The following is a 17,563-nucleotide window of genomic DNA, read 5'->3' as shown; positions in this document are numbered from 1 at the left end:
GCCGCTTTATCGATTCAATATTTCATATTTTATACAGTTTTAATTACCAAGATACATCCGTTACGATCGTAAGTTAGGCAAAATGCATTTAATAAAACGCACACAGAAGAGTTTTGCTATATTCTCTTCGTATGCTTCACACACCTATTACTAGCCTACCGCGTATATTAAATAAGGCCAAACTAAGGCTTGGTGATGGAAAGATTTACAGTAGTATACAGATTCGCGTTTTTCTTCGCTTTTTTTTTACGTTTATTGAGAACGATACACTTCGATGGATATCACGCGTTTTTAGCAGTAAGATAGACTTAATCTTCTTCACTTTTCATAACAAATTGGCAGAGGATCGCCAATGTTATATGTTTCATGTTTTACGAAATTCCTATATAGTACTATATCGAATAGGATTGTATGAAAAATACGAGAATAGATATGTCAGATAGATTATTTCGAAAGACATTGAAATCAATCTCGTGTAAATATACGTTTGCCTCTTCAACATTGTTGTTTTATAATCATAATATATTATCTACGCCTCGCACCACTTAATTTTATATATTACGAGAACGGAACGCGTATTTATGGCGCGAAATGTATGAAAACCGTGATCGTTGAGTATTCTATATCTTTGAATAAGATGTGTCAATGAAATATATGTCTTGATCCATCACGATGACTATTATTGTGTGCCCGCGCGCGTACACACACACATACACATACACTACTTCTTTATATACTTATGTAAGCGGCAATCTCTTTTACTACTTTTTCACGGTAGAAATGCATTAAGAATAATGGATGTAATAAATTAAAGGATATAATAAAAAATTTTTTATTGATCAGAGTTTTGGCTGAGTTGAATTGTTTATTCAATCAGACGTAATTCTTTTCCCAAATATCGTATATATTATCGAACTATATACAGAATGATGTAAAGAATTTACTATTATATCTATTGTACTCAACTTTAGTAACAGATTTTCTATGATAGATTTCTCTGATTGATTTTCTCTTTCATGAAAATATAAGAAATATATTAATGGCATCATTTTTTTATCTACAGATCTTAGTTTGAAAAGTTTATTTTATATGTTAAAAATTAAAAGAGTGCAGGTAACATTTTCATTTGATTTCTCCATTGCTATACATATTATTTAACATTTGTTAGACTTGATTGAACTTTCAGCAACAGAGAATATTATATTGAATGCCAATAAAACAAAAGTGTTAATTATGATCTTAATTTTTTCGCGTGTTATCGCATAAAATATTTATTATAAGTTCATTGCTATTCGACGTCTAGCAGCTCGTTCTTCCACTTCCATGTAGTGTTTAATGAACATCAATTTTAATGTCGGATACATCAAAGGCAAAAGCGGCAATTGTGACAAACTAATGTGCATATTATCATACGCAATACCTACATTGTTTAATTTAGAGCCATTGTCATCATTCGGCAAGGGAGGTATCACTGAATAACGTTGACTGAAATGCGTTAATAGCGTGAATTTCGATCGCATTTGTTCACCTGCCCGTATGGCTTGCGAGGTAGTCGAATGTAACTTCATCTTCGCTTCTTTTGCTAAATCATCTTCCATTGTCGCTTCGTGAATCAGTAAATCGCAGTCTTGACCGAGTTTCACGAGATTCTCACATGGCATAGTATCACCACTGAAAATTTAACATTGTCATAATTCACATATCACATTAAGATAAAAAGTAATGATAAAGAAACCTATTCCAAATTAAATTAAAATTAAAAATAGATCAAAGATTCATTATGTGTAGTTGAATTGAAGTTAATGTATTGTATATGGAAAAGTTTATAAAAAACATACCTGTACACTATTTTTTTTCCATTATTGAGTGTTACAGAAATACCGAAAGAATGAGCACAATGCTTGACATATGTCGTTTTCACGGCTTGCACATTTAATGTTTTGTACATACTTTTGTATTTGTGCTCCGTTGGTTCATGTACATCCATGAAGAATTCGTTGTTCGGAATTAGTGTCATTTGATGCAAAATAGGTTCGAAGCGCATATGATATAATCGTAACCACATAGCAATATATGTCGGCGCGAATAGATACAAAGGATCTTGCGTGATCTTTTTCCTTTCTTTCAGAAAACCAATCAATCCAATATGATGATCAGCATGTGGATGTGATATGTACACCGCCTGAAATATAATTCGTGCAAGTGTTATAAAAGCCATCATTGCAAAATTATGAAATATATAGAAGCATTAGTATACCTTGATTGTTTTTATGATTTTATCCATCTTATATTTTCCATAGATTTTCGCGATTTGTCCGAACGTGCCCTCACCACAATCTAGCAACATACTGTGATTTTGATCCATTCTTAGGAGTATACCGCTCGTATTTCTGACTTTACTTGGAATGCTAGAACCAGTGCCCAACATAATGATCTTTGGATATTCCTTTCCAATAGATAATCTTTCTTTTTCGATGTTTATGTTTGTTTGCAGATCTTTCAACATTTCGGAAAAACCTTCGATTTCATAAACCTCCTTTATATATTCTTCTGGATGCAATGATACTTCATTCATCGTATCATATTTTATTTCTGGTTGTAAGTGAATAGTATGATTTGTTCTGGGACGATGTATGAGGGGCAAATCGTTCGCCTGAAAGAAAAAAATTTGTATTTATGGCAATGAAAAAATATTGCGATACATTTGAGATTAAGACAAACAACTTTGAGATATCTCACATATCTTACCCGTGTTTTTTTTTGAAAACTTTTTTCGTTTAAAAAAGGAAATATTTCAGAGTGCAACATATGAAGTTTGTGCTGATGCCTGTGAATCGCTTCAGTACCCATGCACTCATTGTCCTCATTCACGACTATGTGACGCGTGTTGCTATCAAATTTGTTCATCCAGTCTATGTAACGAGGATCATCTATCACTCTCTGAGGTGTGAAATGAATAATGCAATATGGCCTATCATTTTCGTTAGACATTGTTGCTGTTGCTTGATGTTGCACAAAAGCAGGGTGATTTACAAAGGATTCCAAATAATCTTCCAATGGGCATTCTACAACTATGCATAAATAAAACTTAAAAAAAAATAAGAAATTAATGTTTAACATAATCATCTAACTATTTATAAATCATTTTAAAACCGTTTGTCAACATACTTAAGAAAACAGGGCCTGGCGTTGTTGGAGAGCAGACATCTTTACTGAGAACGACTGTACCATCAGGAAGAGTAATATCTTTGCCAGCTTTGAGTTGACCAAATAAAGGGCCAGGTTGTACACCTTTCTCTACACACTTCTCCAAGGATAATGTGCCTGCTCGAGGGTGCAATCTACAAATATAGGACATTGCACTCGATATCCTTGTCTTCTCAGACTTTTCTTCAACTTTCTGTGTTTTTTTCTCTTTTTCTACTCTGTTATCAAATACTCGTTTGCCATTAGAATTGATCGTATAGTTATAATAATTAATATTATCAATCTTTTCTTCTCCTATATTATCTATAGACTCTTTTTCTTGTACACTTGATTTAGTAATAGGAACATATGATACAGACATTACTGAATCTGTATATGGCTCTGATTCGTCACATTTTGCTTCCTGAATCTTCAGAGCTTGTAACATCACAAATTTCTTGACTGCATCAAATAATTCTACAGTCCCTTTAGGGCCATGTACATCAATTTTTGGCACTCCAGCTTCTTGTATTGTTAAAAGCATTCCTGGCATGCCACCTAAGTTATTCCACGATGTTGATGTTACAAATATATGTTCCAATTTTATTAATTTGTATTTATGTTCATATGCTAACCTCTGTGTTCCCTCCCCGCAATTAAAAATATAACTAATATGACCTGCTGTTAAGTAAACACATCTTGGGGCACCACGAGCCCCGCTGCCTAGAATCTACAAATAAATTCATATATTAATTAATATTAATATTGAATTATAACTTAAGGAAAAATATACTTTTATTTAATAGAGTCCAAGAAATTTTTGGAATATTTTTTATTATATCATTCGTCACAGTATACTAACTTGTAGTGATACGTTTACATTGCCAAGATATTTTACAGATTTCTTTTTAAGTTTTTCCCTTGTTAATTGCATATTGAGCACGTGCGTAGAGGAGCGCGGCATGACTCCGTAATACTTATAACAGTTTTGCTGTAAATTACGTTTTTTTATAAAAAGAGATAGCAATGTATGATTCACATGGTATACACATGAGATTATTTTAGACCTCATTCGTTCGATTTTTTTTGTTATCGTGTCAAAAGCGTTTGTCAGAAAATAAGTTAAATAAGTTTTACTTGAATACGTGTATATATTATTTAAGTATGAAATCTAATCATTTTTAATGAAACACATAACCCCACTGAACGTATGTGCACGCAATAATCAGCAATCTTGGATCATGAATTTTTAGACGCATGCGCACAATATATAGTATATTAAGCCGGATCTACATTGGTCGTATCGTAAAGGCTATTCTACAATGGCCGTAGCATAAGATTGTAAGGCCGTAGTCGTAAGAAATTGACCAATCCCAGTTGAAGTTCAGAAGAATAATCAACTGTGATTGGTCAATTTCTTACGACTAGGGCCTTACAATCTTATACTACGGCCATTGTAGAATGGCCTTTCACATCATCTACAATGGCAGTAAAATTAATGGATTAAAGTTGTAACTTAAGGAATTGGCCAATCACAGTCAAGCATTAAGAGAATACTCGATTGTGATTGATCGATTGGTCAATTTCTCGAGTTACAGCTTTAATCCATTAAATCTACTGCCATTGTAGATGACGCTTCAATGTCGCAAGGCGTAAGTCGTAGGTAAAGTCACTAGATTAACAAAGTACCGCAATTTTGATTTCAATCAGATAAGCTAGAGCAAAAATGGCGTCCGATAGTATAGATATAGGCTGCGATTGTTGCATTTCTCCACGCAACAACCTGACATTTTTGATATTTTCTTCTTTTTCTGCGCAACAGAAGGAGTTTTCTCACCTCACACACAACAGGACACAGGACAAACCAGGATCAAGGTTAAAAAAATTGCACTTAGTATATATAGCTACACGAAGTGTGCACTATCTGCACTATCGGACGCCATTTTTGGGGCTTAATCTAGTGACTTTACCCGCGAGAATGTCAAGGTTCGTTCGAACGCGTGACACGCGTAAACAATACACGTATGTATGTGCGCCAACAGCTCTTTTAAGAAAATACTCAGGACTGAAACAGTTTCACCAACTGGTCAATTGACGAGTTTTTTGTATCAGTGATTGGTAGAACTGTCTCATATATGAAATAGTTGAATTGAACTTTTTTGAAAAGTTTATTCGTCGTTGTCGCGATATTAACGTCCGGAATAAGTGGAATATATTCATAAGTTATATACAATTTTATTATTAATAAATAGTTGATTGCTCTCGAAATACGATACTCAATTATATCGATAGGAATCAAAATTATAAATTATTACTTTGTTGCAATCTTTACGAACAATGATTATTCTTCTATTTTTATTTCGTTTCTATCCTAATATATATGTGTACACACACACACACATTTAGAATTCTAATATAATAAATAAATATTCTCTCTGATATCATTTGATCTAAATATAATTTGATTCAGAACGCGCAATAAAACGATCGAATAAAAAACGGATAATTACATCGGATAAAACATAACGGAAATATATATTTTTAATGTTATATACAAGTGTATTTATATACAAGTATATCTTTAGTCACACACATACACACACACACACACACACACACACACACACACACACACACACGTACACGTACACGTACACACGGATTAATTATTTATTAAACACACATCTTTAAAGTCACACACACACTCACACACACACGTACGCGTACACACAGATTAATTATTTATTAAACGATTAATATACTTTGTGAAGTTATTTCCATTTTTATTTGCAATTGTGATCTTTAATAAAGATTTCTCATCATAATAAAAAAATTTTATATCGTTTATCAAAAGTTTAAATTAGATTTAAAAGTATATTATTGCCTCCTTTCGATAATAATTGATTATTTCACTGTACCTATTTCGTGAATAGCTATCATTACAGAGATCGCGTAGAGTTTGACAATGCAATAAAATTAATAATAAAATTCCAATAAAATTAAATACAAATTAATTATAATAATTAAATATAAATTTGTTTATAATTAACTTTTTCTACGTTGAGAAAAGTTCTTCGTTTCTTTTGGAAATCTTAAAGATTCTTTTAATTAAATTTTACAAAATATATAACTATTAAATTTATAGTATTTAATATTTAGAAATAAATAGATAATATTTCATTTTTATATAGATTAATTATACGATATTATTTATTAAAAGAACTAATATATCTTTTATGGATCTTTTTGTTAAGTTGATTATTTAGATCTACGATTCGATTGTTTTACTGCATTTCAATCCGAATTATATATTTAAATGATCGAAAAATAAAACGATAATAAAATAATAAGCAATATATCTATTTTAAAAATAGTGTATATAAATAATAAATAATAAATAATAAATAATTTTTATAAATTATTCACCGCATGTCTCTGTGGCTGCTTCAGCCTCTCTCCCTGCTTTCTGTCCGATACTTTTCCAGATGTCCTTCTCTTTTGTTGTTTCATCCTTTGTTGTTTCCTCGTAGCAGTCACGTATTCACTCGCGAACAAACAATTATATTTCAGTTAATTATATTTCAGTCATATACAGAAACGATCTCCACTTTGCAGGGCACTCCCGATCGCAAAATAATCATACGAGATACGTATTTTTATAATATTATTATTATTTTATTATTATTGCAAGAGAGGAACACAAAAATTACAATAATTCGCTCGATTTTTAAACGAAGCCAAAATCATGCACCACTCGATTCTTACACTAATTAACTATTTCTATTTGTTGATGTATAATATATGCATAATAACGCGAATCATAAGATTAAAATATTAAAGTAATGTAAATTGATGATACAGCAATCGTTTAATTAATATGATATATATGCATGCAGTTTAGGAAAGTTTAAAACATCGGGCGAAATCGAATTTCATGCAATTCTATGCAATGTTAAAGAAATAATTATTATTCGTAAAGTTCGATAATCGGAGAATATTGTGAGAAAATTTGTAATTTTTGCCCCTTTCGCTTCAATTTTTATTTGCAATAATGAAAGATCGCGTTTCGATGAATTTATCGTCGCCACAATTGCATTTATTATAAGAGTTAATTAATTGTCATTTGTAATAGTCGAATTATTATATTTCGATCTAATCGCGATCGTACCTTTAGGAAAAGAATTCGATAATACGGAGCGGTCCGTATCGCTACTTTCTCCGTTGGAATGTCGCCGTGCGAATGAGGGGAGGTCGTCGCGTATATAAACAATAGCGCGCTACGTCACAAGACCAAATGACGTCACAAGGTCGAATGACGTGTTAGCTCGCTGCCGAAATATTTAACGCGTACTGTGACGTATGTGAGAATTGTATTTATATACAAGTATATTTTTAAAGTCACACACACACACACACACACACACACACACACACGCGCGCGCGCGCGCGCACACGCACGCACGCACGCACGCACGCACGCACGCACGCACGCACGCACCCACACACACACACACACACACACACACACACACGTACACTGAGAAAAAAGTTGTTAACTCGACTAAACCGTTTAACTAAATTATTATTTTTTTAATTGAAATATTGAAATAATCAAGTTAAATAAATGTCATGTTAGATTTATAATAGTTAAATATTCCAATTAAAAAGGCAATAATTTAGTTAAATGGTTTAGTTAAGTTAACAACTTTTTTTCTCAGTGTACACAGATTAATTATTTATTAAACCTCACGAGATGTATTAATCGTTTAATAATATAAATGTATTTATATCCAAGTATATTTTTAAAGTCTCACACACACACGTTCATTGAGAAAAAAAAGTTTTTGTTAACTCAACTAAACCGTTTAACTAAATTATTATTTTTTAAATTAAAATATTGAAATATTTAAGTTAAATAAATGTCATGTTAGATTTATAATAGTTAAATATTCCAGTTAAAAAGGTAATAATTTAGTTAAATGGTTTAGTTAAGTTAATAACTTTTTTTCTTTTACAATTAGTCTTTTCTCTGTCTACTATTTGATTGTTTTATTACGCTTTTAGAAAGTCAAGTTCTACAATGTAACTTTTAATGTTGTATTTCATATAAAATTATTATTTTAAACATAATAATTTTCTTTCTTTGCATTTCTATCATGAATAGACATTTCCAACCTTTACTAAAAAACTAAAAATATCCCTCAATTTTTTCTCTCTTTGGACAATTTATTTACATTTATATATAATTCTCTTTATTCCTTTAAAAGTGAACATCGAGAACAAGGCACATGAGTATTGTAAATGTCAAAAAATGATCGTGCGAATATTATAGTTGTGAATATATAAAAATAAATGCAATATACTATGAATTTTCTACGTTATATATTGAATCGAAATTGCACAAAAGAGGAAAAGAAGAACAAGTCTATGAATAGACATTTCCATTTTTTATTAAAAAATTAAAAATATCTTTCAATTTTTTCTGTCTTCGGATAATTTATTTACATTTATATATAATTCTCTTTATTCCTTTAAAAGTGAACATCGAGAACAACTCTCTTTCTTCAGGCAAGTCTACATATATGACCAATATGATTAATTGATTCCATCTTTATATATTTATCATTATGTGCTATTAATTAAAGCCGTAACCAATATTAATTAAAGCCGTAAACAATATTTCAGAAATCAAAGTTGTGCGAACGTTGCGCGCAGGAATGGTCATGTGCAGAAACGAATGCGCAGTGGTTCGGCCGCCATGTTGGCGCGTCATAGCTACGTCATACGCGTCATACGTGACTCGGAGTCATACGCAGTTACACGGATCGTCGAACGTCCGCATTTTTCGCGTCTTTTAACCGTTTTTAAACGAATATCGTGAGTGAACGAGCGTCGAAAGTGTCCAAGGATGATCGCGCGACTTTCATAGTGTGTCGATGAAAACGCGCGACAGCGATTTTTGACGATATTCAGTGATGGCGTCATCGCGAAGATGGAACGAAGTCACGTCGCGTTATTTGCGCCCTTGATGATGATTATCGGATGCGAGCGAATATCGGGAATGCCAAATAAAGTGTCGCGCGTTCGCGTTGATGATATCGTGTGCATCAAGATCGGAATGGGACGTCCCGAGGCGAGCGAATGGCCTGTGGAACAGCGGCCTGTGGAACAGCCGGTGAACGGTGAGTAGATGTGATTTATTATCATATTTGCGTGACAATTCGTGCTCATTCGACGCTTATACAGCATCGCGATGTCCCGAATTACGTTCAAACAAATCGGCGCCGCATCATAATTCGATGCGATGCCGTGCAATTCAAATAAAGTCGATCGCGTGAAGATGGTTATGCTAGAAGCGATTTCAAATTTATTTTATATACGCGCAGTGCTGCACAGCCTATCTTGTAGGGCTGCCAACTGTTAAACGATAAATTTGTTTGATCTAATCTAACCCAACCCAACCTAATCTCTCAGTGTCTTTGGATATCGAATGTAAATACAAGCGTATGCTGCCTGGATTGTATCATGCTTTCAAAAATAATATTTAATTATTTCATTAGTGTATTACATTTTATTACGTAGTATATTAATCGCATTAAATGTGCGACGTACAGTTTTACACATTTTAATGAGGAGCATATAATATAATTGGTTAGGTTAGATTAAATTAAAACAAGCTGCTGTGATTCATTTAACGTAATAGGATTAATTTGACGAATGTGCAGCTATTGAAGTTACATGATATTTGTGGACACATTTTTAAAGTAATCATGAGTGTCTTATCTCATCTCGATTACATGAAATTAAAATATAAAATATTTATGTATTCCACATTAACGTTATTCATTACAAGTACTATATTACTACATTACAAGTACTTTCTTATATCTCAATCATATTCAACCATTTATTTCATCGATGAAGCTTTTTATATATCGCAGACAATATGATACTGTTTGTGGAATTTTACACAGGTAATACATGGCACAAAAATAATTTGTTCTAAAGTATTGTGCGCATTTCTCAAAAATAAATCAAATTAAATTATTTTCAGAATCCAAAAATCGCTACATTGCCAGGATTGTATCTTATTATAACTGCGATATTATCACCTTTTAATATGTGTGCGCAGTATTACATACATAAAATATATAAATTTATTTGAAACGTATGGAAATCTCTATCTTATTTATAATATTTATGATATTATAAAAGAAAATTGCAACTCTAATGAAACAGAGCGGTGAAATAATTGGTTGATATTTATGCTGGTCTACAATATTTACCCTTTTTTCACCATTAGACTGGTGCTTTTTTTATTATACAGATGTTATCTGTAAATATAGTACTCGTAATGTTGTTTCTGTATCACTGTAAGCACACAAAAATGATAGCATTTGCAAGTAATTATGTTATACTTATATATCATAAGAAAGAGAAAATAAAATTAAAGTTGAATACTGAATGTGTTCTAAAGTAAATCTCATCTAAATAAATAAATACATAAATGTGCGCCTCACATTCCTCATGAAAAAAATACATAATATTAATCTTTATGTATTATTATTTTTAGATTTGTTTTTTATTCTTTTAAATTCTCTAGATGCACTTTTCTTCTCTCTTTCTTTCCAACTACTAAATATAGATCTATCATTTTTAATATAGATCTGTCATTTTTAGTGTACATTATTGCAGTAAGTGGAATAAAGAGCAAATCTTTTTGCACATTTAAAATGTACAGGAAAGTCAGTTTTATCTGATGCGTTTTTTTCAATAGAAATATCTGAAAAAATTCATACGTCTTTTTTAATCTTAGTCTTTCTAAATAAAAATTAGAATAATAAATTTGCAAAATAATTTGCTTTAATATATTTTTAGTGCAAACATATGAAGCAAAGTGCTCAAGGTGCATCACTATGAAAACATCGATAGAATAAAAAATAAATCGTATACAAGAAAATTAAAATATTTACACTACATATTTGATATAGCATTTAATCGATATGTGCAGTAATACGGTAAAATCTAATTTTCTCTCGAATTTTTTCACGAAATTTAAACTACTAAAAAAATATCAAATATTCAAATTGTTCAATAGTCTTGTGAAAGAAGCAGTTCTCGCTTAAAGAATCTTTAGAAAAAAAAATAAAAAAATTCTAAAGAAAAAAAAGGACAAGAAATTTTAAATCTCACATGGATATTTAATTTTATACTAATATTTTTAATGTAACACTTCATTTATAAAGATTTTATTTTGTGAAACGTTTATACATAAAAGTACAATGATTATACGGCTTCTTTAATCTATTGTTTCATCTTCGCATGGTTTTCGTTTAAATAATAAAATATTTGTGCCTCTGGATATTTTTCTTTGGAAGCTTTATGCAATGTGTGTAACTTAAATCTGTTAACGTACAAGTATTAGAGTAACGGAATAAGTATATGTAATTTGATTAAAAACACATGTTTTACATGAATTTTTAATTACATATTTTGTTATGTTACAAATAAAAAAATCATGCTTGCGCGACGCGATTCTAACAATTTACCGACATGCACAAAATGATGACTTTACCGGCAGTCGAAGTATCTGGACTACGTAATTCTGGCGTTTAACGCGAATGCAGATGGCGATACTAAACAGCAAAGAAAGATGGCTGCATGAGTGAAACGCGAGGCGCGAAATATTGCATTTCGTATATCGTTCTTTGCGAAAAAAATGTGTGAAAGTGTTTTACGTATTCGCGATTAACAGTTCGGTATTGATGAATACTAATCAACGCAAGTATAATTTGTCGTGCATTGGATATCTCTTCAAACTCTGTATATGAATCGCTCTCAGTCTTTTAAAATGCAAAACTAAATATTATAAGATTTGACTTTGGAAAAGCGCGATAAAACAATCGAATCATTCGTAATTCATATCATTAGCATAATATACTATGAATTTTCTACGTTATATATTGAATCGAAATTGCGCGAAAGAGGAAAAAAAGAACAAGCCTATGAATAGACATTTCCATCCTTTACTAAAAGAAAAAGAAATTAAAAATATCTCTCAATTTTTTCTCTATTTCTTCGGGCAAGTCTACATATATGACCATGATTAATTGATTCCATCTTTATATATTTATTATTATGTGCTATTAATTAAAGCCGTAGACAATATTCAGAAATCAAAGTTGCGCGAACGTTGAGCACAGGAATGGCCATGCGCAGAAACGAATGCGCAGTGATTCGGCCGCCATGTTGGCGCGTGACTGCTACGTCATACGCGTCATAGTACGTCATACGCGTCATACGTGAATCGGAGTCATACGCAGTTACACGGATCGTCGTACGTCCGCATTTTTCGCATCTTTTAACCGTTTTTAAACGAATATCGTGAGTGAACGAGCGTCGAGAGTGTCCAAGGATGATCGTGCGAGTTTCATAATATGTCGGTGAAAGTGCGCGACAACTGTTTTTCACAGTTCAGTGATAGCGCGATCGCGAAGATGGAGCGAATTTACGTCGCGTTATTCGCGCCCTTGATGATGATTATCGGATGCTAGCGAGTATCGGGAGTGCCGAATAAAGTGTCGCGCGTTCGCGTTGATGATATCGTGTGAATTTGTGTGCATCAAGATCGGAATGGGACGTCCTGCGGCGAGCGAACTGTCCCGAGGAGGAGCGGCCTGTGGAACAGCCGGTGAGTAGATTTGATTTATCATATTTACGTGACAATTCGTGCTCATTCGACGCTTATACAGCATCGCGATGTTCCGAATTACATTCGGACAAATCGGCGCCGCATCATAATTCGATTCGGTGCAATTTTTCAATTCAAATAAAGTCGATCGCGTGAAGATGGTTATGCTAGAAGCGATTTGAAATTTATTTTGTACGCGCGCGCAGTGCTGCACAGCCTACCTCGTAGGGCTGCCAACTGTTAAACGATAAATTTGTTTGATCTAACCTAACCTAATTTAATCTAACCTCTCAGTGTCTTTGGATATCGAATGTAAACACAAGCGTATGCTGACTGGATTGTATCATGCTTTCAAAAATAATATTTAATTATTTCATTAGTGTATTACATTTTATTACGTAGTATATTAATCGTATTAAATGTGCGACGTACAGTTTTACACATTTTAATGAGGAGCATATAATATAATTGGTTAGGTTAGATTAAATTAAAACAAGCTGCTGTGATTCATTTAACGTAATAGGATTAATTTGACGAATGTGCAGCTATTGAAGTTACATGATATTTGTGGACACATTTTTAAAGTAATCATGAGTGTCTTATCTCATCTCGATTACATAAAATTAAAATATAAAATATTTATATATTCCACATTAACATTATTCATTACAAGTACTATATTATTTTGCTTATATCTGAATTTTATTATCACATTATTTCATCGATGAAGCTTTTCATATACCGCAGACAATATGATACTGTGTGTGGAATTTTACATAGGTAATACATGGCACAAAAATAATTTGCTCTCAAGTATTGTGCGCATTTCTTAAAAATAAATCAAATTAAATTATTTTCAGAATCCAAAAATCGCTACATTGCCAGGATTTTATCTTATTATAAATGCGATATTATCACCTTTTAATATGTGTGCGCAGTATTACATACATAAAATATATAAATTTATTTGGAACGTAATGAAATCTTTATCTTATTTATAATATTCATGATATAAAAGAAAATTGCAACTCTAATGAAACAGAATGGTGGAATAATTGGTTGATACTTATGTTGGTCTACAATATTTATCCTTTTTTCACCATTAGACTTTTGGTGCTTTTTTTATTATACAGATGTTATCTGTAAATATAGTACTCGTAATGTTGTTTCTGTATCACTGTAAGCATACAATGATAGCATTTGCAGGTAATTATGTTATACTTATATATCATAAGAAAGAGAAAATAAAATTAAAGTTGAATACTGAATGTGCTCTAAAGTAAATCTCATCTAAATAAATAAATGCATAAATGCGCTCCACATTCCTCATGAAAAAAATACATAATACTAATCTTTATGTATTATTTTTAGATTTGTTTTTTATTCTTTTAAATTCTCTAGATGCACTTTTCATTTCTGCTCTCTTTTATTCCAACTACTAAATATACTACTAATCTATCATTTTTAATATAGATCTGTCATTTTTAGTGTACATTATTGCAGTAAGTGGAATAAAGAGCATATCTTTTGGCACATTTAAAATGTACAGAAAAGTCAGTTTTATCTGATACGTTTTTTTCAATGGAAATATGTAAAAAAATCTGAAAAAATTCATACGTCTTTTTAAATCTTATTCTTTCTAAATAAAAATTAGAATAATAAATTTGCAAAATAATTTGCTTTAATATATTTTTATTGCAAATATATGAAGTAAAATGCTCAAGGTGCATCACTATGAAAACATCGATAGAATAAAAAATAGATCGTATACGAAAAAATTAAAATATTTACACTACATATTTGATATAGCATTTAATCGATATGTGCAGTAATACGATAAAATCTAATTTTCTCTCGAATTTTTTCACGAAATTTAAACTACTAAAAAAACATCAAATATTCAACATCAAATTGTTTTATAGTGCGAAAGAAGCAGTTCTCGCTTAAAGAATCTTTAGAAAAAAAAGTACAAAAAATTCCAAAGAAAAAAAAGGACAAAAAATTTTAAATCTCACGGATATTTAATGTCTCATGGATATTTAATTTTATACTAATATTTCTAATGTAACACTTCATTTATAAAGATTTTATTTTGTGAAACGTTTATACATAAAAGTACAATGATTATACGGCTTCTTTATTCTATTGTTTCATCTTCGCGTGGTTTTCGTTTATAAAATATTTGTGCCTCTGGATATTTTTCTGTCAGAAAATGCAGTTTTCCATATTTCGCTAACAATTGTATTTTTCTCGTTCGTTCAAATCCAACATTCCAATTTTCTTTCGTAAGACGGAAGTTTAGTAAAGAATGGTAGTAATTTCTTCTTTTTAACACCATTCTTTTGTCCATTACATACTGCATAAAATCGAGAGACTTATTGGACGGTACTTCTGGTTTTCTGATTTGCGTTGGTGAAACAAGTACTACTGGATAATTCCCATTTTCTGATTTAACTTTGACTAAATGCTATCATTTTTCATCTGCAAATTGTTGATATTTCTGCAAATATTTCCATTATTTTGAGATTGATTTGTTTCATGATATATTGCAATAATTAAAGTATGATTACTGATATAATCTGCCATGAGACTACAGAGAAAGCCAGCTTTAATTCTTTATTTTGTTCAATATTTTTAATAACATAATAATTAAATTAAAGTTCTATGAAAATATGCTTGAAATACTAAATAAAAAAGATTGTTTCTTATGTACAACCTTATAAAGTTTAAGTAAACAAAAAATCATTGTTAATAATATACATATATAAATTGATAATTAAATAAAACAATTAATTAATTAATCGACACAATCCACGTTTTTTTTTAGCTTTATGTCTAACATATATATATATATATATATATATATATATATATGTATATATATTTTTATAAATAAAAATGTTTCTTTCTAATATAAATTAAATAAAAAGTATAATATGCCTTTAAATACTTTATATTCACACCTACTGCAATAAACCAAAGAATGCTTTTACATTCCTCCTTGTACTTTGGCATACATATCCTTTATGCCAATTATGTCGCAACATGCTTTTATCGCATGATGACAAACAAGCCCATTATCCTTCATGAATTTTCTTTACAAATATTTTTATATTCTCAAACTGTGTAAAGAAATCATGTAACACTGAAAAATACAAAATGATATTAAAGAGAAGAAATAAATTTTATATTATATAGTATTGACAAGTATTTTCTTACCAGTGTTCCTTATATGTAGGAATATACATTAATTTTTGACCAGCCCTATTTTTAATCGTCTTTAGGGATGCTTTGGCTTTTGATAACGCAAATCCAGCCAATCCATTTCCATTCCCAGTTACTATAAATGAATTGATTCTAGTCTTACGTGCTAAATTACTGGTCATACAAGTTATCATTTTGTTTTCCAAAATCCAGGTTTCAAAACTTTCAAATGTATCTGCAGAAAACAAAGATATTAATTATATATGATTCTAATATTTAGAACTGAAACATAAAAAAAAAAAATTGAAAATAGACATCGTATCACATGATTTTTGTATGTGTGTAATTTAACCATTATAATCCAATAATAGCATAAATATTAACCTTTTCCAATAAGATCTGATTCAATGCTTCTGCCATCCATTGTAACACTCCTCCAACCATATTCCAATGGCAATAATTTTATTTGCATTGGTCTGGTCTGACTTTGTGGTAATTCCATAAGTTTTTGCTTTCTTTCAAGATTTACAAGCAGTTTCAGCTGTTGAATTAATTCTTTTCCTCTAAACACAGAAGTGTTCAGACCAGGAAATTGTATTGGAATTTTTCCCATGCCAATAACTTGCTCCTTATTTAGGTCTCTTTTCACTACTCTTCTTGCTCTACCTCTGCATCTTCCTACATTACTGATACTTGTCACATCCTTTCATAATTCATCTTCAGGTCTTATAGAACAAAAGCACAGTGAAATACAAACTATTTTCTACTGTAAATATAAACTATTATCAAAATGCTATATCCATAAAAGTTCTACTTACTATTCGCAAAGAACATAGAGTTTCTGACATTATTTAATAAAGTGACTATTTTTAATAAATGTGAATGACTGACAAGCAATAAATTAAACAATATTAAACAATAATATATACCTGAAAAAAATTTCATAATTTTATTAGAATTAAATTGATAAATTAATTTTAAATACATATATGTTAATTACATATAATGATATATTTCATTTGCGTTACCATTATTTACAGATTAAACATTTTTATCAAATTATTTACAACTCTACAAATATGTAGCATACGACAAGCCATTTTTTAAATCTATAAAACAAACAACAAAATTGTTCATAGTTTTCACTCTGTTTTGTCATAGTCTGCTCTTAGGCGATCTCTGAAAGCAATGCATCCTATAAACAAAAAAATATAAACATGAACTACGTAGTCAAATTTACGAATGTTTTCTATGGGTAACATAATTTCGGATTATATTCCATGCCTCGTTCACGAAATGTCGATAACATAAGTAACGCAAAACGTTTGTATATATTAAATAAATTTGTAATATAAATAAGTTTTGTGATCTCTCTCTCTCTCTCTCTCTCTCTCTCTCTCTCTCTCTCTCTCTCTCTCTCTCTCTCTATCTTTTATCTATCTATCTATCTATCTATCTATCTATCAAGTATAATTATTAAAA

General features: G+C 30.7%; 2 protein-coding genes across 2 annotated transcripts; both read right to left on the bottom strand.

Moving 5' to 3' along the window:
* Positions 1-682: 682 nt before the first annotated feature.
* LOC105250213 (ribonuclease Z, mitochondrial) lies at positions 683-7,022 on the bottom strand. Its single transcript, XM_025406379.1, has 7 exons — positions 6,613-7,022; positions 4,049-4,177; positions 3,169-3,916; positions 2,749-3,071; positions 2,258-2,653; positions 1,839-2,182; positions 683-1,671 (listed from the first exon to the last, which is right to left on the bottom strand). Exons 1-7 carry the CDS (start codon positions 6,694-6,696, stop codon positions 1,275-1,277), a joined length of 2,421 nt encoding a protein of 806 aa, XP_025262164.1. The 5' UTR covers positions 6,697-7,022; the 3' UTR covers positions 683-1,274.
* Positions 7,023-15,047: 8,025 nt separating this feature from the next.
* LOC112637188 (28S ribosomal protein S5, mitochondrial-like) lies at positions 15,048-17,002 on the bottom strand. Its single transcript, XM_025406387.1, has 5 exons — positions 16,900-17,002; positions 16,466-16,806; positions 16,097-16,316; positions 15,841-16,022; positions 15,048-15,377 (listed from the first exon to the last, which is right to left on the bottom strand). Exons 2-4 carry the CDS (start codon positions 16,692-16,694, stop codon positions 16,013-16,015), a joined length of 459 nt encoding a protein of 152 aa, XP_025262172.1. The 5' UTR covers positions 16,695-16,806; positions 16,900-17,002; the 3' UTR covers positions 15,048-15,377; positions 15,841-16,012.
* Between the last annotated feature and the right edge of the window lie 561 nt (positions 17,003-17,563).

Source organism: Camponotus floridanus, unplaced genomic scaffold (genome assembly GCF_003227725.1).
Source record: "Camponotus floridanus strain SB8 unplaced genomic scaffold, Cflo_v7.5 scaffold140, whole genome shotgun sequence".
In the NCBI taxonomy this organism is placed as follows: domain Eukaryota; kingdom Metazoa; phylum Arthropoda; class Insecta; order Hymenoptera; family Formicidae; genus Camponotus; species Camponotus floridanus.
This window is presented reverse-complemented; position numbering and strand designations above follow the sequence as displayed.